This window comes from Sesamum indicum, linkage group LG6 (genome assembly GCF_000512975.1).
Source record: "Sesamum indicum cultivar Zhongzhi No. 13 linkage group LG6, S_indicum_v1.0, whole genome shotgun sequence".
In the NCBI taxonomy this organism is placed as follows: domain Eukaryota; kingdom Viridiplantae; phylum Streptophyta; class Magnoliopsida; order Lamiales; family Pedaliaceae; genus Sesamum; species Sesamum indicum.
Genome location: NC_026150.1, coordinates 20,836,318 through 20,862,126, shown reverse-complemented (window position 1 = coordinate 20,862,126; position 25,809 = coordinate 20,836,318). Strand labels below are relative to the sequence as shown.

The 25,809-nt window shown below is 35.0% G+C and overlaps 4 protein-coding genes and 2 non-coding genes across 8 annotated transcripts; 5 read left to right on the top strand and 1 right to left on the bottom strand.

The window, feature by feature from the left end:
* On the bottom strand, window positions 449–2,685 carry LOC105165288 (cyclin-P3-1). 2 transcript variants are annotated; one of them, XM_011084253.2, is made up of 3 exons: window positions 2,428–2,685; window positions 1,387–1,823; window positions 449–1,085 (listed from the first exon to the last, which is right to left on the bottom strand). In XM_011084253.2, exons 2-3 carry the CDS (start codon window positions 1,767–1,769, stop codon window positions 833–835), a joined length of 636 nt encoding a protein of 211 aa, XP_011082555.1. In that variant the 5' UTR covers window positions 1,770–1,823; window positions 2,428–2,685; the 3' UTR covers window positions 449–832. The 2 variants fall into 2 exon arrangements, with proteins under 2 accessions (XP_011082555.1, XP_011082556.1); XM_011084254.2 differs by lacking the exon at window positions 2,428–2,685 and adding an exon at window positions 2,134–2,392.
* Window positions 4,763–4,834, top strand: TRNAH-GUG. The gene has a single exon. It is a non-coding gene; the product is annotated as a tRNA-His (tRNA).
* On the top strand, window positions 6,777–6,848 carry TRNAH-GUG. Its single transcript has one exon. It is a non-coding gene; the product is annotated as a tRNA-His (tRNA).
* LOC105165287 (preprotein translocase subunit SCY2, chloroplastic) lies at window positions 12,058–18,853 on the top strand. 2 transcript variants are annotated; one of them, XM_011084251.2, is made up of 13 exons: window positions 12,063–12,297; window positions 12,530–13,045; window positions 13,709–13,797; window positions 14,566–14,645; window positions 14,768–14,857; window positions 15,098–15,189; window positions 15,613–15,696; window positions 16,276–16,417; window positions 17,009–17,125; window positions 17,479–17,608; window positions 17,889–18,012; window positions 18,123–18,229; window positions 18,337–18,853. In XM_011084251.2, exons 1-13 carry the CDS (start codon window positions 12,252–12,254, stop codon window positions 18,424–18,426), a joined length of 1,707 nt encoding a protein of 568 aa, XP_011082553.1. In that variant the 5' UTR covers window positions 12,063–12,251; the 3' UTR covers window positions 18,427–18,853. The 2 variants fall into 2 exon arrangements, with proteins under 2 accessions (XP_020550630.1, XP_011082553.1); XM_020694971.1 differs by lacking the exon at window positions 17,479–17,608 and having other exon boundaries at window positions 12,058–12,297; window positions 17,014–17,125.
* Window positions 19,182–19,592, top strand: LOC105165359 (antifungal protein ginkbilobin-2). The gene has a single exon (XM_011084339.1). The coding sequence runs from the start codon at window positions 19,182–19,184 to the stop codon at window positions 19,590–19,592; it is 411 nt and encodes a 136-aa protein (XP_011082641.1).
* Window positions 22,006–25,740, top strand: LOC105165358 (cysteine-rich receptor-like protein kinase 28). Its single transcript, XM_011084338.1, has 2 exons — window positions 22,006–22,346; window positions 25,251–25,740. Exons 1-2 carry the CDS (start codon window positions 22,006–22,008, stop codon window positions 25,738–25,740), a joined length of 831 nt encoding a protein of 276 aa, XP_011082640.1.

Genomic DNA, 25,809 nt, shown 5'->3' with positions numbered 1-25,809 from the left:
TGCAAGCACGAAGTTGGATCAGAATGCAGGTTAACAGGTATCGTGATCTCGGCTTTCATGTTATCCCATCTGTAAAGGGCTGAAGCCTAAGGAGGCATATGTGTTTGATTGTACATTTTATGATCACCAAACACTGTGGGGGATAACTGGTGGAATTGTTAGCGTTTGTTAGTATATTTCATGGTTTAGGCATTAGCCACTACCTTCTGCGTCGGGACAATGGCCATTGGATAATGACGGTGTTAACCTTGCATTGTTGTCAGATTATGCCAAAGGGAGCTCTCTGTGTGAGAATTTCATTTTATACTTTTTAAATATTCCCGACAGTGAACTTTAAAATAATAATCTAGTTAAGAAAATGATTCTTCCAAGTAATACTCTGGAGAATCTCATAAGTTCGTTGCAAATAAACTTTAATATTCCTGCCTGGAACAGAGAAACCCAGAGATTGAAAGACCATAAAATCATCTGCAACCAAATCTATTCATTTCCATTACAGCCCTATTGTCAATAACAAAGAATTCAAAATTCACAAGGTGTGGATGCTAAACGAATCAATCGAATAGTAGCATCAACGAAAGAATAGCAACTCCAGGTGAATTACTTCCACTGACAGCTCATTCTAATCCTATCAAAGGAGCTCAACAAAAACAAGAAAACCATATCTGCTATAGGAAAAGGCTGGAACAAACCCATGTATTAATACAACAAAGAGGGCAAGATCTCCTCCGTGGTCATGTCCAAGGTATCTGATCCTGTGAGAGACAAAAAAATTCACATTCACATCTATTTTTCTGGTCTTCAAAATGTCCATATTGGCACTGAACAATCTTCATCTAGAGATTGACTGAGGACAAACAGGATCATCTTTGTTTGCCCAGCTTTCTTTCATTCCACATGCCTGGATCGGGCGTTCAATAAGTCCACCCGTCGCGTCCTTTCTCAACACTGAACAATAGTTCCTAAATGTCTGTACACTAACATGAAGTTGGAAATTGAGACTGAACAAAAACTTCATCTCCAACTTGTTCAATTCCGCCGTGCTGACTCCTCCCACTCTTGCATAATATGCATTGTTAAAGAATCTGAAAGTCATTTAAATCATACTACAATTTAGAAAGGGCAGGTGGGCGTAATATACATTAAATCATACAGCCATTTAAGGTATAGTAATTCACTTAAAAAAAATAACTATTTGTTGTTGGGAAATTCATGACTCCTCCTTTAGTGGTAAGACTCAATTCAAGTAGTTGACTTCATTCATTTATTTATTGGATGAAGAAATCATTAACTAAACAGATTATACACCAAAAATTATTGTCTCAAGCATAAATAACAAGCCTAAGGAAACAAGTATAAGCTTTGAAGTTAGATGAAAGAACTCACGCATCATCCATAAATTTTGCTGCCACCATAACACTCGTGATAAGGAGGCGGTGGATGTTGAGGGACGTCAAGCACAAGTTTGTCCGTTGAATAAACCTGTCCACATATATATGTGCAATAACAAAGCAAGAAGGGCTGCAGCACGAATACTTAAAGATCCGATCTATGTATTGTTGAATGCTGAGAGATGGTGCTCTTAAACCATGGAGTATGGTCACAACATCTTTAGTTTGTGAAGTCTCCAACATCCTTTCATTTTTTTGAACGCACCTCTCCAGAAACATGGAAAGAAGTGATAAAACTTGGGGCTTCTCTTCCTTTAGCCCCAACGTTATATAATCTAGTGAGCATACAATCTCCGTTTCAAGTGCCAATGGTCCCATTTCCAGATACCCGTTCTCAGTTGCAAATGTCAAAGCTGAGATTTGCAAACGATCCTGCAGAAGATTGATACAAAATAGAGCCATTTCATCACCAAATAACAAACATCTCAAATCTATTCATTTCACATCAGAGAACGAGTAAAGGCACTCAATATACAGCGAATCACAGCCAAGTTCTCATGAATTCTAAGAATTCCAGTACTTAGGCCAAGCAATGTGTCAATGACATGATCTTGATCCTCAAATCATCCATCAAGAAATTATTGAAGATAGTCCCTCTTTAAGAACTTCACCAAAGGAGCTCTAAATTTCAAGAATCTTTTATTCATGAAATAAGAATTTGCAAGAGTACATGATTACATACATATTAATGAAAAGTAACAGATCCAGCCCGGAACTACATTATCTGCTCAAACAACACAGCAACAGAGCTCAGAGAAGATTAAAGAGAAGATCTTGACACAGGTAAATATTCAATCAGCATATCTGGGCAAAGAAAATAGCAAAGAGGAACAACTCATATGACCTTTAGAAAACCCGAAAGGTGAGTAAAACTTGTACGAAATCAAGAACCCATAATTCAGATAAACAATTTTTGTTTTAAAAAAAAATTGACAAGAAAATCCAAGAAGCTGCATGAGATGAGAACAAAGCTTACCCCCCAAGTTCTTGAAAGATCTGTACTCCAGTCTTTACATTAGCAGAACAACTTCTGACTATCATCGCATCAGAACCTCTTTGTTCCAAGAGAAAGGTAGGTTTGTTCAATGAACAAGTAAGAAATACACTGCCCACCTTTAAATTTGGCTGTCGTTTAGGTCACTGCACATGGAAAAAAGAACCCCACTTTTTTTGTCCCCTTCCTAATTTCAATCTTTTTCTCTCACTATACGCATAGATGTATGCATCCATTGGTTCACTTGAAGCTGATTGCTTCGTTCTTGAAAAGGGTTTTGATTTATTTATGTAATAATAATATTATTGTATACAATTCACATGAAAGCTACAACCCACCCTCTCTCTCTCTCACACTTACTATGTGTATTTTTGTGTGTACGTGTGAGAGAGATAGAGAGAGGAGTGGTGGTGGCGTGATGGTGGGTGGGCTCCATTGTGGAAGGTAGAGTGTCGGTCGTCGGTAGTAATTTTTCATTTGCTGGCGGTGCGGCGGGTTCCCGGAATTATTATTATTTTTATTATTTTCTCTTTTTTTCTTACTTTACATCTGTACTTTATTTAGGGTAAATTATATTTTTTATTCCATAAATTATATTTAGGATAAATGGACCTGTTTTCAATTTTGATTCCACATTCAAGTCAATTCGTACATTGAGTCCCATATGTAGTTTTTTTTTGTAATTTAGGGACTATTGAGGGATTTTCGTCACTTGATAACGACAGTTGCTCTTTCCGTTAGTCAATACAATCAAAATAAGAGTAAATACATTTTTGGTCCCATAAGTGGACCTATTTTCAATTTTGGTCCCACACGTAAATGTGCGAATTGGCCTGAATGTCGGACAAAAATTGGAAACAGGTCCACTTATGGGACAAAAAATGTAATTTACCCTTATTTTTATTGTATTGACTAATGGAGAGAGCAACTGCTATTATCAATTGGACGGATGGGATTTCAAATTGAAAAAAGAAAACCACATATGAAACTCATTGTACGTATTGACCTGAGTATGAGATCAAAAATTAGAAATAGGTCTGCTTATGGGACCAAAAATGTAATTTATTCCTTTCTTTATTTCCTAATTCTATTTAGATCTTATTTTTTTTCTTCACCAAAAATTAGTTTTGGCTTTCCCCTCCCTCCCTTTATATATATTTGGAATTTCTGCTTGCAGTTGCATAATTTCTCATTTTATGTTTGAAGTGAGAGATTAAAATCTTTACTTCTAAAAGTGAATTTCAAACAAATATATATATATATATATATATATATATATTTATTTATTTCTACACATTGGAATACAAATAAATTATTAATTTACTCTAACGTTCAAATATTATATATCGAATATGTATTCTGATCTCATAGCAAGATCATAATAATAAAGACAAATACCTAACTATTTTGAGAAATTACAATAAATTAGGAATTATTTATCAACATATAGAGAAACTATATCAAAATTTATTGAACACTAAGAAAATAAAAAGAAATTTAAAATAATTAGTGAAAAAAATATGAAGTTTACAAATAGTAAAAAGACTGTTTTTTTTTTATGTGTGTTGTGTTTTTGTCATAGTGATGTGTTGTCCTACCCAATAACATCACCACGTTGAAGGGGGTCAGCTTCTTTGTCTTCAAAAATTCGTTTGTAAGTGGGACATTTCTTGAAAGTAGATAATTTTAATTAAAACATAAATAAATAAATAAATTAAACACCGTCGCTCGCTCATAATAGCACAATGATCGTAGAGAAAAGGGATGATTTCGCCCTTATTCTCTCACATTTAGTATAATGATATATACATCTTTTCATGGTTTGAAAAGTTATATTTAGTGTTTCTGAAATTTGTTTTTTTTATATAAATAAATTTTTTAATTAGTTGAGATTCATCCAACTTATTTATGTTAGCAGAAAATTGAATAAAAATTTATATTTATTTCGATTGATTTATTACAGGTCAAATAGATATTTTTATGATTAGATTGTCCTTGTACATTTTTCATATGTTAATGCATGTAATGAGGTATATTTTCACCGTTATAGGGTAGTTTAGTTAGAAAAAAATTATTTGACCTATAATAAGTCAATCGAGGGTAAATATCAAATTTTATTTAGTTTTTTTTTTATAATATCAAGAAGTTAAATAATTTTAACTAATGAGAAGACTTATTTGTTATATGAAAGCAGATTTTTAAGAGTTTTAGATGTAATTTTTTGAAATTTGGGAAGGGAGTGTAATTATTCCTAGAAAAAAGGATAAAGAAGCTAGTATGGTTACTATATTATTAAATTATGTTTGGTGGCAACAAAGTGGCTGTAGTTTAGTGGTAAGAATTCCACGTTGTGGCCGTGGAGACCTGGGCTCGAATCCCAGCAGCCACAATCAGAGTTTGTCTGTTTTTTGCCCCATTTCTTGACGGATTGCTAGAATAAAGAAGAAGAGTAGTTGAATGATTATAGCAACTTTAATTCTGCTTAACATGAGCAACTTTTGAGATATATAAATTCCAAATGAACAACATCGAATCTTCAATGCATGAGCAACATTCCATGCTGATAATTAATTAACCATCACCAGCTCATTCTTAGATTTTGCAAGCAACCAGACGCATTCACTGATGTTGCACCGGAGAACTACATTCATTCATTAACAACAGGGGGACTCATGAAGAGTTGTCGTTGATTTGGCTAAACAAGAGAACAACCATTCGTCGTTCAACAAAACCTGACGGCATGATCAAGACTCGGGCGTCTTGCAACGTCTCATCTTTTGCTTAGGATCATCAGCCGCAGGCAGCTGGAAACTTCTCTAAAACGTTTGAGGTGATAGAATAATTTATGGTACGTAGCATCCGTCTACACTAATATCACTTCCTGTGAACCGTTCACAGATCCTTCATCTTCTCATACTGTGGAAAAGCCATCAGCTTCTTGAATAGATGCAATTCAATAGCAGACAGTGAGGTACAATAGGCAAACAAATACAAGAATCTTGTCCGACTTCACCATAATAATATGAACAAATATTGAAGCAAAGGTCTTGTTTCTGCCTCTATAACAGAATACTATTGTGTATAAAAGACGATCACGAAAGGGTCTAGTTTGAAATTACCGCTGCAACTTGTCCACGAACAAACTCCAAGTTCTTGACTAGCTCATAGTTCGCCTCCGTCAGAGCCTCAATCTGCAAAGTAAAACAGAAGAACTCTCTGGATGAGTAAACAAAGATAATTATTATACGGAACAAGAAGGAAAAAAAATGAAAAACATCACTGCCTTTTTCTGCGATTCAATGTACAGGCTTTTGTAATTCAAGTCAGGAGAAGAGCCCTCATTTGGAATCCCCGGAACCTGTTCAAGAGTCTGATCAAGCACTAGTTTCATCAAATGGATATAGAAAATAACAAAATAAAGTTCTGGCACTGTTGCCACCTGAAGCTTGAACTCATCGACTGCTAGAATGAGATCGATGTTCGACCTTATCTTCCAAGTTCCTTCCGTTCGAATCTGCCACTGTGGTAACTTGCTGAAAACGTGGTTCTCCCGAGTTTTTTGTCCCTTAAGATTGGCAAGGTATTGACTTGTTCAGAATGCGGTGCCTTGTTCTTATCATTTTCCACAAGATTAATATGCTTGACAACAGGTTTTGCTCCTCGGCTCCTAGAAAGTGATACTGAAGTTTTAAGACGTCCGGATCGTCTGACAACTGTGGTAACCTGTCGGGTTTTCTTCATCAGCGGTAAACCATTGGAATTTGGCTGAACTTCATTTCCAACATTCATACCCTCCGTTGCGTTTGTGTTGTTGGTATGTAACTGTACTTTCTCATCGATAGTTGTTGGCTCTGAACATGCATTGGAGGTATTTTCCTATCATAAAAAGTTCAAAAGACTAGTTAGAAGTTAGTTTATCGTTGGTTCTCGTTATTCGTCTTGCCTTTCTTTTTTATTTGTTGCGTAATCAATGACAAGCAATGCTGTAATATGAGCTAATCATGTGTTTGTACATATGCAATATACATATGAGAAAGGAGAATAATAAGCTCATATCTTGAAACAATTTCGGTTATCTAAAATCTATTAAAAGAAGACATACATCTTACGTTATCGCGTTAGTCCTCCAAAGCCTAAGTCTTATAACCTTCGTTGCACTTCATATCTCTTTGTAAGACATAGCTTGGCATTATTAAAGTGGCCATTGATGATTGATGATGTTTTGAGAAGAATCAGCAACTTATTATATTTTCTTTGGAGATGAGAGAATCGGAACTGGATTTGTCTTAATAGTAGAATAGGAAAAAAATGATGGGTCCTTCACCAACCAAGTGGCTGTAGTTTAGTGGTAAGAATTCCACGTTGTGGCCGTGGAGACCTGGGCTCGAATCCCAGCAGCCACATATTTTCTCCTTCATCTTTTTCTTACCATAAATACATAGCTATATATGTGAAATGGTAACTAATCCCCCCCTCTTTCTTCCTTTGTTTTGGCAATAAACACATTATATTGTCCCTTCTCATCATACTTCTGAAACCTGTGCACAACTTTGTCCCATTTTTCCAAATGAACAAGTTGGAATAAACATTACATTACATTACATACTTTGATTGTCCCTTTTGACGATCACATGTTGTATGCACAGAAACCATCCAAGATCTCTCCCCCACCCCACACCAGTAACCAAACATTTCAGTCACAATAAATTTAGCACTTAAGAGTGTTTGGACAAACATAAACATTTATCAACGCTGCATCAAATCATGCCATGCAAAAACGCAGACTGCAACAATAGGTATCAAGAGCTGCTTTGAATAGGCTAACCAAGAACCAAAATTTAAGCGCATTTGTCATTCACAAAGGCACACTCACATCTGGAGACAATACCATTGCCGAAAGTCGAGAATTTTTTTTCCTTAAATAATAACACTTATTCGGTTTCAGTCCTTAAATACCACCACTTACACTTCTAGTCCCTCAACTAGCACCGTTTCTGCTGTAATTTTAATTAATTACATGAAGAAATACGTATATTAGGTTGAGAAAAAGAGAAGTATTTATCCCACACAGGAGAATGATGGGAAAATGTCTGGGCGAATATCTCCATCTCAAGATGTATCCTTTTTCATAAAAACATTTGTACAATTTTTAAATTTTGAATTTTTATAAAATTCGTAACAGCAGTTGGACTTGTTATTTTGCAATTTTCATTGGACTGAGAATTGTTACAGTATAATTCTCGTTGTAAACTTTCTATTTAATTTTCGTTTCGTTAACATCGTTCTAACTGTCATATTTAATTTTGTTCCAACGTAGCTATTATTGCTCTTGATTTTTAAATTCGATTGTTATATTTTAGAACGTTATTTCTATTACACAAAATTGAATTTTTCCAACAATCTTGAAGGAAATATAGAGGTTTTAAAAAATTGAATTTTTTGTTGGAACGTCTAAAACAGTTTTGTCAACTGTTGTTTTGAGCACTCAATTTTTTTGTTAAATATTTGAATGTTACTTTCAGTTTTCTAAGTTATTAAAATGGCCGAACAAATTTTTGTTGCAAATCCGATCGCACCAAAAGTCAACTTGACCGATCTGTCGGATAAGCTTTCGGGTCAATTTTTCAAACGCTGGCAACAAGGTATCAAAATTTGATTAACGATGAAAGAACTTTTGACAGTGATTCAGGTGACCAGACTTGAACCTACTGATACCAATCCTAAAACTGTTGAGATGGTGCATTGGATAGAGAGGGATCAAATAGGTCGAGGAGCGATTTTGTCAGCTTCATCAAATATGCTCTTTGACGTCTGTTGTTCCGATTCTTATATTGCTAAATCTCTATGTGGATGAGTTGGATCGAAAATGTAATACTGAAGAGCAAGATTCGAAAAGTATTCTACTTTCAAGTTCATGCGGCATCAAATGGTTGAGGACGGGTCTGTAGTTGAACAGACTCACGAGATTATCATCCTTGAGCATACTCTGGCTGATGCTGAGATGAAACTTCCTGAAAAGTTTCTGGCCATGTCTATAGTGGACAAATTTTCGAAATCTTGAAAAATTTTGGCATAACATTCAAACATCAGAAAGGATGGGAAAAATACTATGGCTTTTTCAAAAGCTAAGCAGTGGAAAGAAGCTGTCAAAAGTGAGATGGACCCAATTGTTTCTAATGGAACATGGGTGCTAGTCAATTTCTCTCTAAGGTGTACTACAATTGGGTGTAAGTGGATCTTTAAGAAAAAACTGAAACCTGATGGGACCATCTATAAATTTAAAGCCAGATTGGTGGATAAGAATTTTAAATAAAAAGAGGGAGTAGACTATTTTAATACCTATTCTCATATAGCTTGGTTGACTACAATTCGAGTGCTTATAGCAATTGCTTTAGTGTATAGTCTCTCGATTCACCAGATGGATGTGAAAACAGTCTTCTTGTATGGTGAACTTGAGGAGAAAATATACATGGATCAGCCTGAGGGATTTGTAGCTCAGGGTAGCGAGCGTAAAGTTTGTAAACTGTTAAATCTCTTTATGAACTTAAACAAACACCCAAGTAGTGGGATGAAAAGTTTGAAAAAGCTATTCTTGCGTTTGGCTTCACCGTAAATGAGGATGATAAGTGTGTATATACTATAAAGTTAAAGGAGATAAAATAATTATTTTATGCCTGTATGTAGATAATATTCTGTTAATAGGATCATATCTAGAAATTATTACCAGAACCAAGTCATTTTTGAAAAAATAAGTTTAAAATGAAGGATATTGGTGAAGCTGATGTAATCCTTGACATCAAGTTGATTTGTTCAACTGATGGGAGTAGTAATTTCTTAGTCTCACTATATTCAAAAGATAATTGAGAAGTTTTGTTATCAAAATAGTAGAATTGTTAAGACACTTTATGATTCTTTTGTAGCTCTATTAAAAAATGAAAGTGGTGTTCTAGTTGCACACATAAGATATTCCCAAATTATTGAAAATTTACAATATCTAGCAAATGGCATGAGACCAAATATAACCTTTTATGCCTCTCTGCTTTTGCACGTATTAAAATTTGATTTGAATTAAATTATTTATATTTATTACATGATTCATTATTTTCTTTAAATTATAATTTAATTTAGATGTTGATATGCAAAACAGTAGTAATTAGGTAGGAGTTTGAATCTCTTTAGAAGCTCAAATACATAATCTCCTTAGCGAGAGGTTTATTCAGAACAAAACTATATATGATACTAAAAAGATAGGACTATCAATAACTTAAGTTATGAGGGTACTAATTGCGTCGCATGCTTTGTCATTTAATGTTGTATGTAGAAATAAAATCCAGAGCTTTCTAATTGAACGAGGTATATACATGCTCCGAATAATGAAACACTAACAATGTTGTAGACTATATTAAATATTTTCAACATACATATGTACATTTTTATCCAAATGACATAAATTTGATATTTCTCTTATAAAAAATTAAGAAAATTATGAATCTTAATCTCGTAATTAATATTATTTTAACAATTCTAACAATTTATAAGCACAACATGAGATTTGAGTAAAAAAACGTGTTCATGTTTTTTAGGTTTGAAAGAAGATTTACGTACAAATACAGGAAATGTAAATTATTGGGTGATATGGTCAAAAGATTAAGAATCATGAAATATTTTAATTCTTCAAAGTTTTAAAATTTGATTAAAAGAATTTAAAATGAAATTGGATAATACTTTCTTATATAGTAGCTTTTTATTTGGGTGAATAACATTTTATCTCCAGTCGTATTGTAAATGAACGAATTATTCCTCTATAAAAAAAAAAGCAATTTATCCTTCTGTGCTTTTTAATATGAAACAATTTACCTCCCTATCTAAGCAGGTAAATTGTTGCGTTTTAGAAAACAAAGGCCGGTAAATTGCTATATTTATTTTATACAGGGACAATATACCCATTTGCAATATCACATAAAAGTTGTTTGCATTTTCTCCCTTTTATATGTATCATATGTGCAGTTCTCGATTATATATCATTGTGAAGAACCAAGTTTTACAGAACACTTCCGTTTGGACAATACGGGATGATAGGGGTTCATGGGGTTGGAGGAAATTGCTACGTCTGTGAAGTTTCCTTCGCCCAATGGTAGATTACCGCATTGGGGATGGAATGAGTTTCTATATTTGGCAAGATCCATGACATCCTCTTGAGCCACTTATTGACAGATTCCCACGCGCTCCGAACCTACTCGGACTTCACTTGTAGACCAAGCTTAGCTCGGTCATTTGGAGGCGAATGGTGATGGCCTCCTATCACGGATTTCGAGTGCTTGGATATTACTTATTTATTACCTCCAATCCATGGAGGAGTAGACCGTATTATTTGGAGATTGGACGGCGGGCAACCTTCGACCAATGCACTTATCAGATTATTTGATCCACCAGGGACGAAAGTAGATTGGGCTTCACTACTTTCGGGCTCCTGTTAAATCCCTTGTCACCTTTTCATTTTATGGATGACGATTCTCGGCAAACTCCCAACGACGGACAAGCCATGGCTCTCTCATCTTGGTGATTGTATCTTGTGTGATGGGGCGATGGAGACTCATACTCACCTCTTTTTTCAATGCTGATATAGTAGACGGTGCATTTCCGAGATTCGCTGATTGGTTCGATTTCCATGGCCCAACCGACATTGGGCAAATGACATTGATTGGGTAGCACGGAAATGGAGGGGTAAACACATTGTCAACCTTGCTTATAGAGCATTGCTTGCTTCTTGTGTTTGTCATATTTAAGGGAGAAGAATCTGAGGCGATTCGAGCATGAAGAAAGAACAGCAACCACTTTCGCTTTCTTGATTGTTAACGATGTTAAACATATGATTCTTAGCATTAATCTAGCTTGTTCAGTTAGCACATGTGCCTTATACAAACTATGGCGTATCCCGTGGTCTGTAACGGGAGAAACCAACTGATAAACACTATGTTGTACTACTATTCTTCAGTTAATGAATATTACATTTACCAAAAAAAAAAAAAAAAAACCAAGTTACAAAATTATTGTATCAATGATAGATCATTCAGGGTGAATAACAATTTATCTATCTGTGTTAGTAAAAAATGACAATTAACCCTGTGTAAAATAAAATAACACTTTATCCTCCCAGCAAAATTAAAAATGTAGCTCATTGGCTATCTATGCAACTTAAACATATGTTTCGATATAAAAAGATATCTCGATATATTTGACCCTGTAAACGTTGACTTCCACTCCACAGACAATAGACATACGGGAAACAGTGAATGCTTAATTTTAATTTTATTACTTAAGATATACATTCAAAGTTTTACATACAACTAATTTATTTGATTTTTTTTTTTGCTTTTATTTTCATTCCAACAAAATTATTATAGATATTAATAGATCCTTTATTTTTATTTTTATTTTTATTTTTTTCCACTTAAATAAATATTTTTTGGAATTTCTTTTGTCCATTTTGCTTCCCTCCAAATTAGCAATCACACATTCAAACATTACTAAAAGAAAAGAAAACACCCTAAGGAGTCAGCAACAAATAAATAAAAGGGATGTTTTTCACTGTTACGCACCGCTTGGGCTTTATTCTGCACCGTCAATCAGCACAATTATATTAGGAAACCTCATCAAATATCCAACTTCCAGTATTTCCCACCAATAGAAACAGCCTATTGCGCAGAAAAAGGAAAATGCGGAGCAAGTAGACCGAGAGCAACCGAGTCGCTGGAGCAGATAAGTGGCAGTTTGCTCCTGTTTCTTACGAATTCTCGCCCACTTCAATGGAAGCCGCTCTCCTCAAACCTCAACCCCATTTCTACACTCAATGTTCGTTTCTGTAAATCTTTTATGCTTTGTCAAGATTCTGGTTCTATTGTTTTCTTGTACTGTGTAATTCTGTGGTTCCATAGTGTTGATTACCAAGAATTTATGTTTCTTTTACTGTTGTTTAAGGATTGAATTTGTTTTCACTTTTGCTGTTCAAGGGTTTAGCAAGAACCCGTATAGTACTGTGTTCTTCCAAGTATTTACTTGTTCTTGCGTTTATTCTATTTTGCAGCTCGAACTTCTTGGCGTAATTCTCAATTGCACAATTCAGGATTTTCAAGAACTCATATTTCCCTTAAGACTGCATCTTCTGAATTAAGTAGAAGGCGGTTTTGTTTATCAAGAAAGCATGAATTCCTGAACGAAAACGGGGGGTGTTTGTCATTCAATTGTTTTCGAAGGGACGTGGTGACAGTTCGGGCTGCATCGACAGAATCCATAAATTATGAGCAGTTTATAGATACATCGGGAAGTGGGGAAAGGGTTGAGAATGTGAATAGTTTTGAAACTTCTGCAATTTTGGAGAGGAAGCCTGAGGCGTTCAGGAATAGGTTTTTGAACTTTGTACAGCTTGGTTCAATCATTAACAATGCTGCGGAATCCTTTTTCAAGAGTGAGATAAGGAGGAGGCTATTCGTGACCGCAGTTTTGATAGTAGTGAGTCGGCTCGGCTACTTTATTCCCTTACCGGGATTTGATAGGAGGTTGATGCCAGAAAATTACCTCAGCTTTGTTTCTGGTTCTGTTGGTGGGTAAAATTTTCATCAATTTTAGGTTGAAAATTGATATTATATGCCCAGTTAAATTTGGAAGCAATCAATATTCTTTGGAGGTCAATTTGTATACTTTATTAGTAGGGAAGTAGCCAATGAACTAATTCTTGTTTTTATTCATGTTTCTTGATGTTATCTTGGTTGTTGGCATGAATTCTTCTTTATAGCAAACAACTGTAGACTTGTTTATCATTTTGTTGTTCTATAGTCCACAAAATTGAGTGGTGGAATTCGTATCTGAATCATACCTGAATTACCATTCACATGGTTTCATTGAATTCTTGCTGTTCTTGAATCAAGACTGGAGAAACATATTGGAAAAGTTGCATAATGGTTTCTCTTTGGTCGGCCATTTCCTAACTGCTTCACCACAGGTTAATGTGTCTCAGTAGTTGACTAACTCTGATTGTCCTTTTGCCATAGTGATCCTCAAATACATCACTAGTTCTTGTATGTTTATTAGGGAGTCTGTGCACATATGGAATATATGTTATTTTCTTCTGTATCATTTCCTTTGTCGATGATGAATATCTTTTTCATCAATTCTTTCAGTTACTTCTCCAACTTGAGTTTCATTATAAAGATCGTTTTTTATTCCGTTTTCTTAAGATACGAGTTGACTGTTTCACTATATGCAGATGAGCTTGGTGATTTAACGCCAGAACTTAAGCTTTCTCTTTTTCAGCTTGGGATCAGTCCCCAAATAGCAGCATCAATCCTAATGCAGGTTTAGTCTCTTTGAGCTTTGAGTTATATTTTTACTATTTAATGAATTTGGATCTAACAGTTGTGGTCTGATTATGTGTAATGCCTTGAAAACAACCTTGTAATATGGCAGAGTAGCTGACCTGTTAGGAATATGTGTGCTTTATTGGATAACATTTTAGAAAAAGTCACTTCCTACCATATTATTTGCGGGGACACTTTCAATACTTCACTGCTATTGCCAGATATGATACCTTTGAATAGGATTCGTAATATAATTCAACACCATTCAGGGAAGCTATCTATGGTTTTCTTGGAGGCGTAGAGCTTTACAGGCAGTATCATAGCTGCTGGAAATAATATGTTAGAATATCCTCCCCAAAGTACCTCTGTATATCTTGCTTAGCTTGGTTTACCCTTGGTATTAACTATAATACTGTAGACGGATCTAACTGTGTTCTCAATCAGAATGGATTTAAAATTTGTTTGCTTCACCAGATGTTAGTTATTTCTGTTTGAGGTGGCCGATTGGGTGGTGGCAATCCCAAGACTTTGAGGGTGCTATTTGTAATATCATTTTGTGACTTACATTCGTCATTGATAAGAGTACTTTGAGCAGTACTGTTTCGCAGGTTGAATCAATTTAAATGTGGCATCATGAATGGTGTTTTCGTGAAAAATGGCAGTACTGGATTTTTTCAGATTTAGCTAATTATGCGTGAAAAGTGGAATAAGTCATAATATATAAGCCCCTTAAAAGGAATTGGTGCTAATTAGCATTCTTTTTCAGGTGCTTTGTCATGTTGTCCCTTCCTTAGTGAAGCTGCGGAAAGAAGGCTTAGATGGTCATGAGAAGATCAAGAGTTATATGTGTGTCTAGTTATTCATCTCAAGCAGTGAGACGGCCCTTGTGAAATTTTGCTTAAACTTTCATAATATTTCTGAGTGCATGAATGAGGCTCTAGTGTTCATCTATCTCTGATGTCTTTCAGATGGTGGATCTCTCTTGGCTTTGCAGTGATTGAGGCTCTAGTTCTTTCTTTTTATTCTCTTCCCTATTCTATTTATGCAGCCAGTCACAGGTAATCATGGACATTCATGCCATATTTTGTCTAAAGTCTCTGATATGACCCTGACTTCATTGTTTCCTGTGCTTTACGTACATAATAAGCTGAATGTATTGATAAGAAAAACATGTATGGTTCATCAGAAGTGCATTCTTTCCATATTTGGAAGTAGGTGTACTTTGGCTTGCTAGTGATGGGATTTTTCTTTTACCATAATAGTGAACTTGGTAACAGTATGTTGTATGTTATCTGCAGGGCAAAACATGTGATGCTGACAACTTTGTATCTGGTCTGTGGTGCAATGACAATGACTTGGATTTGTGACAAGATATCAGAGTCCGGGTTTGGTATATATCTGTGTATATCGTGTTGTTATTTATTTATGCATTTTGAAACTGATAGTGCTCGCCTTTGCTGCTATTTCTGTCTAGTTTTTCTTTTCTTGATAATTTTTTATTTGCATTTTCAGAGTTCTTTCCAGTTGGAAAATTTGCGTGCAATGGCACCAACACTGCCACCTAAAAATATATAAATAGGGATAATGAAAAGGGACTAAAGTATACTTCACATTGTAGCACATTATAGTATTGTGAAGTCCAAGTGCTTGATATGTTCCTAGCTTGTGCTTATAGTCTTGGGATCCGTAGAAATTAAACTGTGAACATGTAAATGTTTGCCAAATTAATATGCGAATTGTCGTATTTTATTTTTAACTTTTTGCTCATCATGTTTGCTGAGATTTTAGCCCTCTAACTACTGTACATGGCCAGGTCAAGGATCATCGTTAATTATCTGTGTCAGCATTTTGACTGGCTACACAGATACATTGTACAAGATGTTAACTCAGCTCTCAGGTGAGTTGGAAGAACAAAATCGTCGTACCTTTTGGTGCTCTCACTTGTAACTTTCTGGTTTGTCACATATCTTCTACTATTCGTGTGAGCTTCAATTAGGAGTCTCTTAATTATTAATGAAAATACACGGTACATTGAAATGTTCAATTCTGGACTGTTCAGGAAATGAGTGGGCGAGTTATTTACCCTACAGACAAACAGGAAACTTGTCTGGTTGAGAAACTTGCTTCATGCAAATGATTGTGTGAAGTTCAGGGAAGAGAGTAAAATAGATGGTAGACATATGCACTACACCTAGAGCTTTCTACGTCATCAAAAAAAGCTGGTCTCCATGCAATACAGAAAGATACTGAGATACTCCTCAAATAAGTTGCAGAATATATAAGTAAAAAAAATATGAAACTCAATTGTTTTTAACTTTTGAATAGGTATCTGGTTAAATTTATGGGGAATGCCTATTGACGGGGTAAATATTTACACCCACTACTTGCCCTTTTTTCTTAACATAGCTCTATGTTCTGTCATTTATTCTACAAAATAACAGCTTTTCCATTTGTGGGCTTTTCCACTTAACTGCAGGAAGTTCTGTGAGCTGGTGGCCTTATGTACTTGCAGTATTAGGTGTTTTCACCATAGTGACTATGTGGGCTGTTGTTGTAACTGAGGGTTGCAGGAAGATCAAGTTGCAATATTATGGTTTCAAACTTGCTTCTGCTACCAGGTAAATTCCACCTTATGTTCTGAAATATTTTGCCCTTGATTTCTTCATTCAGGAGATATTAAAGTTATCATCCCAACTGTTCAACAGTACACAAATCTTGACTATCAAGTATCTTGTCTTGACTGGAAAATAGTCAATGAGGTGTAGAGGAGTAGCATGAAGAGAAACAAGATTTTGGAATAGCAATCTAGGGTTAGTGAAGTTCCTCTGGAATGATTATTATGTCTTTTCACCTTCATGATGATGGGTGAAGGTGCTCTGAGTGAGTTGGGTTGTTGCTGTCTCATTTAATTCAGTTGAAAATGTTTCCCTGCATATCAAATAGTCAGCTTAATAGGAGGAAGTAGGATCATGCGTGCCTATGAAGTGTCCTTTTCACATTGAATAATTCGATTTAACTTTTTCTGGAATGGTCCTTTTTGGTATGCTTCATAATTTTGGACATTGATCAGTTTATTTGCTCTGTATCAACTAATACTTGGTAAAATAATAACTAAGAAATTGTATTTCAAATTCTGTATTTGGTCCTGAGAAGAATTTTGGTAGCCAAAGGAACGTAACCGTTCATTGTTTTATCCCTGCTTTGGACAGAGAAGATTCTCCTCTTACGGAGGTGGAGCCTTATATTCCATTCAACATAAATCCTTCTGGAATGCAACCTGTTCTCACCACATCATATCTCTTGGCATTTCCAGGCATTGTTGCAGGGTACGGGCTTTTCTAATTTTACTGTTTCTATGTATCTCTTCTTTGTATGTCAAATCAATTTGGAGAAGTTCCAAAGCTTTTATTTACCTTCCTGTCAATGTGTGGGCTATTTCCCATGTGAGTTTGTGTGATTATCCTATTGTTGAATGCATTATTTAATTTTGCCTTTTTGTGGATGCCTGGAGTAGGACTTGAATTAACTAGTTTCCTTTCTTCCTCGTGTTTAATTTATATGGTCGACTGTTTAGTTGTGCTATCCCTTGGTTGCCTGAATAATTTGGCACTGCATTATTGGTTTGGTTATCTCATTCTGAGCTCGCAGCTTTAATGTCTAATATATGGATTTTCCTCAGTCTTCTAGGTTCACGCTTCTGGGAAAATGTGAGGGATATCCTGAATCCTGACACATCTCTTGGTGCAGAGCCATGGGTTTACTATTCAATTTATGCATTTTTCGTTTTCCTGTTTAACATCTTTGACATCGTAAGTGACTTTCAACCATCAATGAGTTTCTATTTTCATCTTATCTGTTTAAAGTCTGAAACATTCACCACATACATATAGGTCAATGTAATAATGAAGCGTTGTCTTTTGTCTATGGTTGGCGTATTTTAATTACTTCTTGTTAATTCTGCGTTAAAGGAAAAAAAAAATCAAAAGAATAGTTTCAATTAACTGGAATATGGAAATGTGGTTGATTGTGGTGATTTGCTTGGTCTGAGGGGTACCTCACCATTGACACTTATCTCAATCTCTTAACTAGGCCAATATGCCAAAGGAAATTGCTGATTACTTAAATAAGATGGGTGCCCGAATTCCAAACATTAAGCCTGGAAAAGCCACGATTGAGTATTTGACAAAGATCCAAGCTTCAACACGTTTTTGGGGTATAATGCTTTCCACATGTTTTTACTGTATTCTTCATTATATGTAATTCACTTTTTCCGCATTCTGTTTGTCCCAATCCTCATCTATCATTATTGCAATCATCTTGCAGGCGGCGTATTGCTAAGCTTTTTGGCTACTACGTCGACCATTCTAGATCATTACTTGCGGCGTATCAATGAGGGTTTCTCCATAGGGTTTACATCAATTCTAATCATTGTAAGTTCATTGCTTTCAGAGATCTCTCGCATTCCAAACGACATTTCCCCCATCTATTTTTAGCAGTTATTCTATATCCACTTGACTTCTTCTGTTGGTATCTGCAGGTGGGTTCAATAATAGAATTGCGAAGATCCTACCAAGCGTATAACGTAATGCCAAGTCTTAGTAAAGCACTGCGACGTTATGGACTATGATTATCTAAAACAGACTCGAGTAGTCCCATAGGCTGCGGGAATCAATGCTTAATTGCTGGTCAGTTGTCTCTTGTTGAAGATGTTGAATCATCAGAATTCACACTCACCAGTCTCATATTGAGGGAAGCAGCGGTCTATGAATTTAGAGATGTGGTGGCTAAGCCAATGTCTATTGGATCTGCTTCGTCATGTTCTACAGAATTCTTCCCAGCAGTGATGTACTACTCGCAGACACTGTAGCATTATAGTTGAGAATCTACAGCAATATAATGTGGGACTAGTGGAAATTATAACATAGAGTTACAACTTCTGAGGAAGAAGCAATGTATATTGATGTGGTAGACTATCCCATATAAGTAGTAGTAAATTCCTGGATTTAAAACATAGGATGGTAAATTTCTATGGTTAAAAAACAACCTTGTCTGAATCCCAGTAGCCATTCATTTGCCGCTCTTAGCCGGATGTCTCCGTGCAAATACAAGTTTCAGCTATGAAAAGGAGTAAGATATGTGTTGGATTTCAAGAATTTGGAAAGTTCATTTTGTCTGCATGGATGTGACCATAAATACATAAGAACAAGCTTCTCCAATCAAAGACCAGCAAGCCATATGCATCCAATCATGGAGCACAAACCGATGTGTGCAAAACCTCTCTCTCTCTCTGCATATATATATATTTATGTCAATCACTTCTTAACCTCTTATATCCATCAAAACTCATCAAAAAGAAGGAGAAAAAGAAGAAGAGGAACAAAAATGGCACTCGTTCAAAAACTCAACATGATCATGACGATCATATCCCTGATCGGCCTAACGGGACTGCTTTCCGTCGCTAAGAGTGAGCCGAACACCAACGTGAATCTCCTTTGGTGCAACGAGAATGGGTACGCAGAGGAGGACCCATATGCCGACAGTGTGGCCTATGTCCTTGCAGACTTAATGAACGTCACGCCCTCACGCCAAGGCTTCGATTACAGCACAGTCTCTCCATATGGGACGGCAGTTTCATATGGGCATGCCACTTGTAACACGGGCCTCTCCAACAACGACTGTGCCAACTGCCTCGTTGCGGCCAAAGCATCGGTGAGCAGCAGCTGCCTGAACAGCGTGGGTGGGAGGGTGGCGATGGTTGACTGTGCCATGAGATACGAGAATTATCCATTCTAAGCAAAAGTCTTGAATAGGAATTCAATATCTACATGAGGATCAATGTTTCATATTCTACCTATGTATTAATTCGTGAGACTACTAGTACTGTCCTGATCGATTTGTAGGCACTGCAATGGCTCGTCATTTCGTTCAAATGTCGAAGATTCATTTCTTTTATTAATTACATTTAAGCTATAGCCATATATTTTATTACAGTGAAATATACAATCAACTTTCTTGTAATATAGCAAATGAGCAAATTATCTCCATGTCAAGAAAAAAAAATAATTTACCTTTCTATATTTTCAAAATAAAGCAACTTACTTTTTTGGATAGGGAGGTAAGTTGCTTCATTTTAAAAACATAGGGGAATAAATTGCTATTATTTTTCTATAGGAAGGTAATTTTCTCATTTACAATATCATATGGAGGTAAATTGCATTAAACTCTCTCATTACATGAAACTTTAAATTCTTGTTCGTGTACAAATATATATCGCTAGTACTCCTTTCTGCATGCATGGAAGGGCGAGTGCGACATACATGCATGTGTTTTGCCAAAGGAAAAATGAACATCACGTCGCGTTCATCACATTTGAAGCCATAATAATTGAATTCCCTTTATTTTGGTTGACGTGGATCGATGTTTTTATTATAATTTCTGAAAAAAATTAAATGTTCAAACCATAAATTCTAATTTAGATCGAATTTACTTAAATTTAAATTAATTATATAATAGTAATATATGTATCGTGTGATTAGTGTATAAATTAAAAAAAAAATGATTAATTATGTAGCGAATGTATTTATTAAACTTATAATATCCAAAGAAATTAAATGACTTTACCATGCTTGCTTCCCAAGGACATAGTAAGTATCAACTTTTTTACACTAAGGGTAAAAGTTGAGTGATTTTTGGACTAACTTATATATATTCATATAAGGTTTTTTGGTACTGAATTATGGATAAACTGGTTAACTTTGTACAAACTTGAAACATCCGTTGTTGAAGTGTCCGAATTTAGTGATTCATTAAAACAAATTTTTTCTTCCCTTTGTAAAATTCTAATTCGAATCGAATTTGGTTGGAGCTAAACCAATTATATCACAAGTACAATATACTTATTGCGTAAATTCATAGATAGTTAAAAAAAATGATCAATACATATGAGTATACAACACTTGCTTTGTGACTGATTTGATTCGATCAAATTATCTGAATTGAGTAAAAACTTTTTCCTCAATTTTTTGATATGACAGTCATTTTGAGGGTATTGTATATTGAAGGATCCAATTAATTTCCAACATAAAGTCCTTGATACTTAGAAGTTGAAGGGGCGCTGGCTTGATTAATGAAGGCTTAGAGGTGCTTGTTTGGGTGTGTTATATAAACTTTTTAAAACAACTAATGATATATTTAAAAAGTTTATAAGATGTTAGAAAAGTGTTTGGTTAAAAAAATAAGCTTATAACATCGTAAAATAAGACGTTAAGAGTTTATTACTTATTTTTAGTATCTTAACAAACTCCTTCATTTTTGTCCTATTACTTAGAAAATTTAGTACTGACATATTTTAAGTTTCATATTTTTAAAAAAACTTATTTTTAAAATAAGATTAAATTCGAAAAATATCCTTTAAGAATATGATGAGTTTATGAGATTTTTTAAATAAATTTAGCCAAACATCCTCTTAGTAAAAGCTATTAATTCTTTAAATAATACAATAAGATACATGCTTAAATTCACTTTTGATCTCATAATTTAGGTCATTTGACATTTTCGTCCTTTAACTTTCTTAAAGAGCATTTTATTCCTGCATCATTTCAATTGTCCACCTCAAAAAACATACATGTGCATTTCACGTGATCTTTTAAAATTATGGCTAATGTTCCTATTTGCTTATTTTACAATTATGTTTGTCCTAACTTTTCTAGTTAGGATGGTACTTTAGTCTTGCATCTTTTTAATTTTCGTAATTTCAATCTTTTTTTTTTCACCGAAGTTCGCCCTTCTTGCTGATGGAGGTGAGTTCTACCAAGACGAGAAGGCCAAATTAAATAAGATGATCACTAATGCATTTAATCCACAAGATACACATAGTTTTGAGTGAAGTAGGATATATTGAACAAGTAAGATATGATATATCCCACACACAAGATTGTGAAAACTTGAAACCAAACGCACAAGACAAGACAAGCAAAAAGGCACAGTTATCAGCCGTCTGGAGAACTATGCATCAACCACAAATGGTGTGGACAAACCAATGGAACCAACCCCTAACCCCTAACCCCTATATATATATATATTCATCATCACCAATCACTACGTACAGATCAAAGAAAATATAAAGAGCAACCTGCAAACACACCATCACAATTCACAAAAGAAAATGAGCCAACTTCCCAGCTTCATCATCACATGTTTGCTAATCATGGCAACAACTACTACTCTTTCCGTAGTGAAAAGTGACCCAAACACAAGCATCAACTCCATCATTTGCAACACGCAATATTACTCGGGGGACGACCCCTTTGGCGATAGCGTGGCTTATGTTCTTGCTGATTTGATGAACGTCACCCCTTCCCAAAACCCCTACGATTACTACACCGTCTCGCCCTATCCCACATCCGTTGCTTATGGCCACGCAACTTGCAGCCAGGCATTGGCCAATTCCGAGTGTGCCAATTGCTTGGCTTCGGCTAGAGGCGCGGTGTCTAGCACTTGCACAGGCAGTGTTGGTGGCCAAGTTGGGATGGTTGATTGTAGCATGAGGTACGAGAACTACCCGTTCGCATAAGTTTGAGACATACGACTCGACTCCATTGAATCTATTAGGCATGCACTCACCATGCAAGAGGAGGAGGAGCATTGGCTAATGAAGTAGGGACTAGACTACATAGTTTGAAATTAATGGTGCATGCATGTGTGGTGTTGTTACATTTGTGTTGATTTCTTTCTTTCTTGATTGCTTTTGTTGTTGTTGTGTTGGTGTTATTGTGTTGTTAGATTTTTCAAGAGGACAATATGCAACATATATGTGATCAGTTGCAATGGAGTTTCAGTAGGTAGTTGTTGTGGTATTTGTTCTCTTCAAGATTGTAATGTTGGTTGAATTTACATATATATGGTTGAGAATATTAGTGAAGGATCCATCTTCGTTTGGCAAAATTATATTTTTGTCCTGTAATTACATAATGTTTATACTTTTTATCATGTAGTTTACTTGATTTACACTTTTAGTCCTTTTTTTTTTTTTTTACAAATTTAGTCCTAAACATCTTACATTTGGTCTCTTTTTGGCAAAATTAATCTTGGGTTAATTACATTTTGTCATCCGAACTATAATAATTTTTACACTTAGGCATTTAAACTTTTTTTTGTGTCAACTTACCATATCAACTTTGCAAAATTTTATACTTTGCCATTTATAACTGTTTTTCAATCAATTTTTTTGTCAAAAAAAAAAAAAAACATCACATGCAGTGCACATATGGTGTTTAAAGGTTATATGATGTGATACTTTTTACATATGTACAACATGTGATGTTTTTCTGGTAGAAAAATCGACAAAAAGACGATCATATATGGCAAAGTGCAAATTTTGCAAAGTTGATATGGTAAGTTGACACAAAAAAAGATTATAATGACAAGTATAAAAACGGACATTGTTCGGATTGCAAAATGTAATTTACCCTTTAATCTTATATTAACAATTTGGTCCCTTTCACACTCTCATTTTTTCATATGTAACTATAGGTCGTTAGAATAAAAATTGTCAAAATATGACTAAATTTGTCAAAAAAAAGACCAATTTTAACAATAGTATATTTCACAACAGTAGAGAATTTTTTTTGTATAATCAATTCCTTTTTTTTTAGTACAACCTTTTGCTACTAATCTTGTTTTAAAATGATTCGTAACATTTTCTTGTTTTATTTTGAAAACACATTTGCAATCAACAACAGAACAATTACTAGGTTTTGAAACAAGAGTCCAAGTTTCATTATCATGCAAGGATTTCATTAGCAGGACCCCATACATCAGCATGAACATAATCAAATACACAAGGTGATGATAAGGGATTTGGGTGAGGTGATGCAGGAAAATGTACCTTATGTTGTTTTTCTAGTACACAATCATCACAGAAATCCATTTAATTTATTTTATCAGTTAAGACACGTTCTTTATGTAATAATTCTAGCTAGTCCTCTTAAAATGATGTGGTCAAATCTCTTATGCCATAAGTCTTTTATCAATTTTTTGACACAATTGCAGCAAGAATATCATATGTCACATAACAAACATATATAAATGATCTTTTCTTCAGTTTTGAAAACAGTCATGGACCTTTCATAATTTTCATAATTTCTTTAAAAAAATCTTTATACATACCAATATTACAATAATAAAAAATTAATAATAAATAAAACAGATCTAAATGAAAACATTAAAGAAACAGTAAGATCAGAAAGAAATATTGGCTCAAGGGCCAGATTTCGGATGAGGGGAGCCAAACACACCAAACGCCGACAACCTCTTACGGTTGCTTGGCTTCCACAAAGGCCTCATCCAAAAAGGACCACTCAGTGTTTTACTAAGAAATCTGTTCACGAAGAACTCTTAACCGGAAGTAAGAGAAAGAGAGATAAGAGTTTTCTGTTCAGTGTTAAATCATCATAAAACACCAGCAACTTAATAGAAAGTAAGGCATCAATACCAGAGATGGTGGCATTTATATTAGAGAGAGAGAGGAAGACGACAATAGAGAAACCCAAGAGAAGGAGGGAGGAAAGACGAGGAGGCGAGAGAGAGAAATTAGGTTTAAGGTTTTATCTACAGAGAAAGAGAGCATTTTATATATAGAAATTAGATTGGGGGAATGAGTGGGCCGGGTAATGGAGCGGGCCTGGTAATGGATTTGGGCGAAACCATCCAATAAGGGATTTGGGATGAATTTGGACTGACCTACCTTTTAGATTATGAGTCATTTATAATAACAGTTAGCCATTGCCATAATATCTTGCAGTGCAATTTACTTCAACTTGATACATGCAAATTAAATTCTACTTTACTGTCACAAAATAATGTCACTTTAATATATGGATAATATGCAATATTCCATTTTTAAATTATAATTTAATTTAATATCTTTTAATTTTAAAAAAACTACCAGTAAAAAAATGTGATAAAGCCTGCTTATTGTGCGTATACGCATGGAAGTAGTCAAAGATCCAATAAAAAGGTGCCAAACTGGTGAAGCAACCAATGAAATCAAACACTGATAATACAAAATACAAGTAGCAAAACATCAAAACACCCAAAAATAATGAAACAAATACAAACGGTGTCTTAGCCTAATAATTATTACTGAATCTGAGATTCCATAAACAAGTTTGAGACGACAAGTTTGAGTCCCATCAGATGTGTGTGTATTTATCTCACTTTATGTAAATTATTGTAATTTATTATCGTTGTTAATTATATTAATATGTTGATTGAATGAATGTATTGCTCAGTATATCAAGACGTTGTAATTTATTTATCGTTGTTAGTCAATAAGAGAGAAAAAAGAACCACATAGAAAGGCACGAATAACATATCTCCAAATTGGTGAAAGAACCAATGAGCCTAAGTTCTATATAAACAACCACTTGAACCAATTATTACTCACTGCAGTCAGAGTGAATCCCAGCAAAACACAAAAGTACAGTACTATAATAATAAGAGAGATCTAGCTAGAGAGCAAGACAATATTATTAGAAAGAAAATGATCAGTCAATTTCCTAAGTTCATTGCTCTTATCATGCTAGCAACAGCATTGTTTGGTGTCGCCAAGAGTGATCCAAACACCAATTTGGTGAACTATATTTGTAATGGCAATGGGTATGCCAGTGGCGACCCTTTTGAGAATAGTGTGGCCTATGTTCTTATGGATTTGATGAATGTCACGCCGTCTCAACAAGGCTACGATTATCGTACCGTCTCCCCCTACCCGACTGCTGTTGCTTATGGGCATGCAACTTGCAACCAAGCTCTCAACAATAATGACTGCGCCAACTGCCTCGTATCAGCCAAAACCACCGTGTCGGGAGCGTGTGCTGGTCGCGTTGGTGCGCAGGTTCAGCTTGGTGATTGTACTATGAGATTTGAGAACTACCCTTTCTGAAGTGCTGATTACATGTGGTGTGGCACTGTGAGGAGCATCATGACATCTTTCAGTTGGAAGAGATCAAAT

Bases quoted from the DNA above. Each gene is read 5' to 3' on its own strand.
- LOC105165359 (XM_011084339.1), top strand. From the start codon at position 19,182: ATGGCACTCGTTCAAAAACTCAACATGATCATGACGATCATATCCCTG.
- LOC105165287 (XM_011084251.2), top strand. From the start codon at position 12,252: ATGGAAGCCGCTCTCCTCAAACCTCAACCCCATTTCTACACTCAAT. The intron at 13,798-14,565 runs GTTTAGTCTCTT...ATTCTTTTTCAG, and splicing joins CAGCATCAATCCTAATGCAG to GTGCTTTGTCATGTTGTCCC. The intron at 17,609-17,888 runs GTAAGTGACTTT...TCTCTTAACTAG, and splicing joins TGTTTAACATCTTTGACATC to GCCAATATGCCAAAGGAAAT.
- LOC105165288 (XM_011084253.2), bottom strand. From the start codon at position 1,769: ATGGGACCATTGGCACTTGAAACGGAGATTGTATGCTCACTAGATTAT. The intron at 1,086-1,386 runs GTGAGTTCTTTC...AATGACTTTCAG, and splicing joins GCAAAATTTATGGATGATGC to ATTCTTTAACAATGCATATT.
- LOC105165358 (XM_011084338.1), top strand. From the start codon at position 22,006: ATGGCAACAACTACTACTCTTTCCGTAGTGAAAAGTGACCCAAACACA. The intron at 22,347-25,250 runs GTACGAGAACTA...TACTCACTGCAG, and splicing joins ATGGTTGATTGTAGCATGAG to TCAGAGTGAATCCCAGCAAA.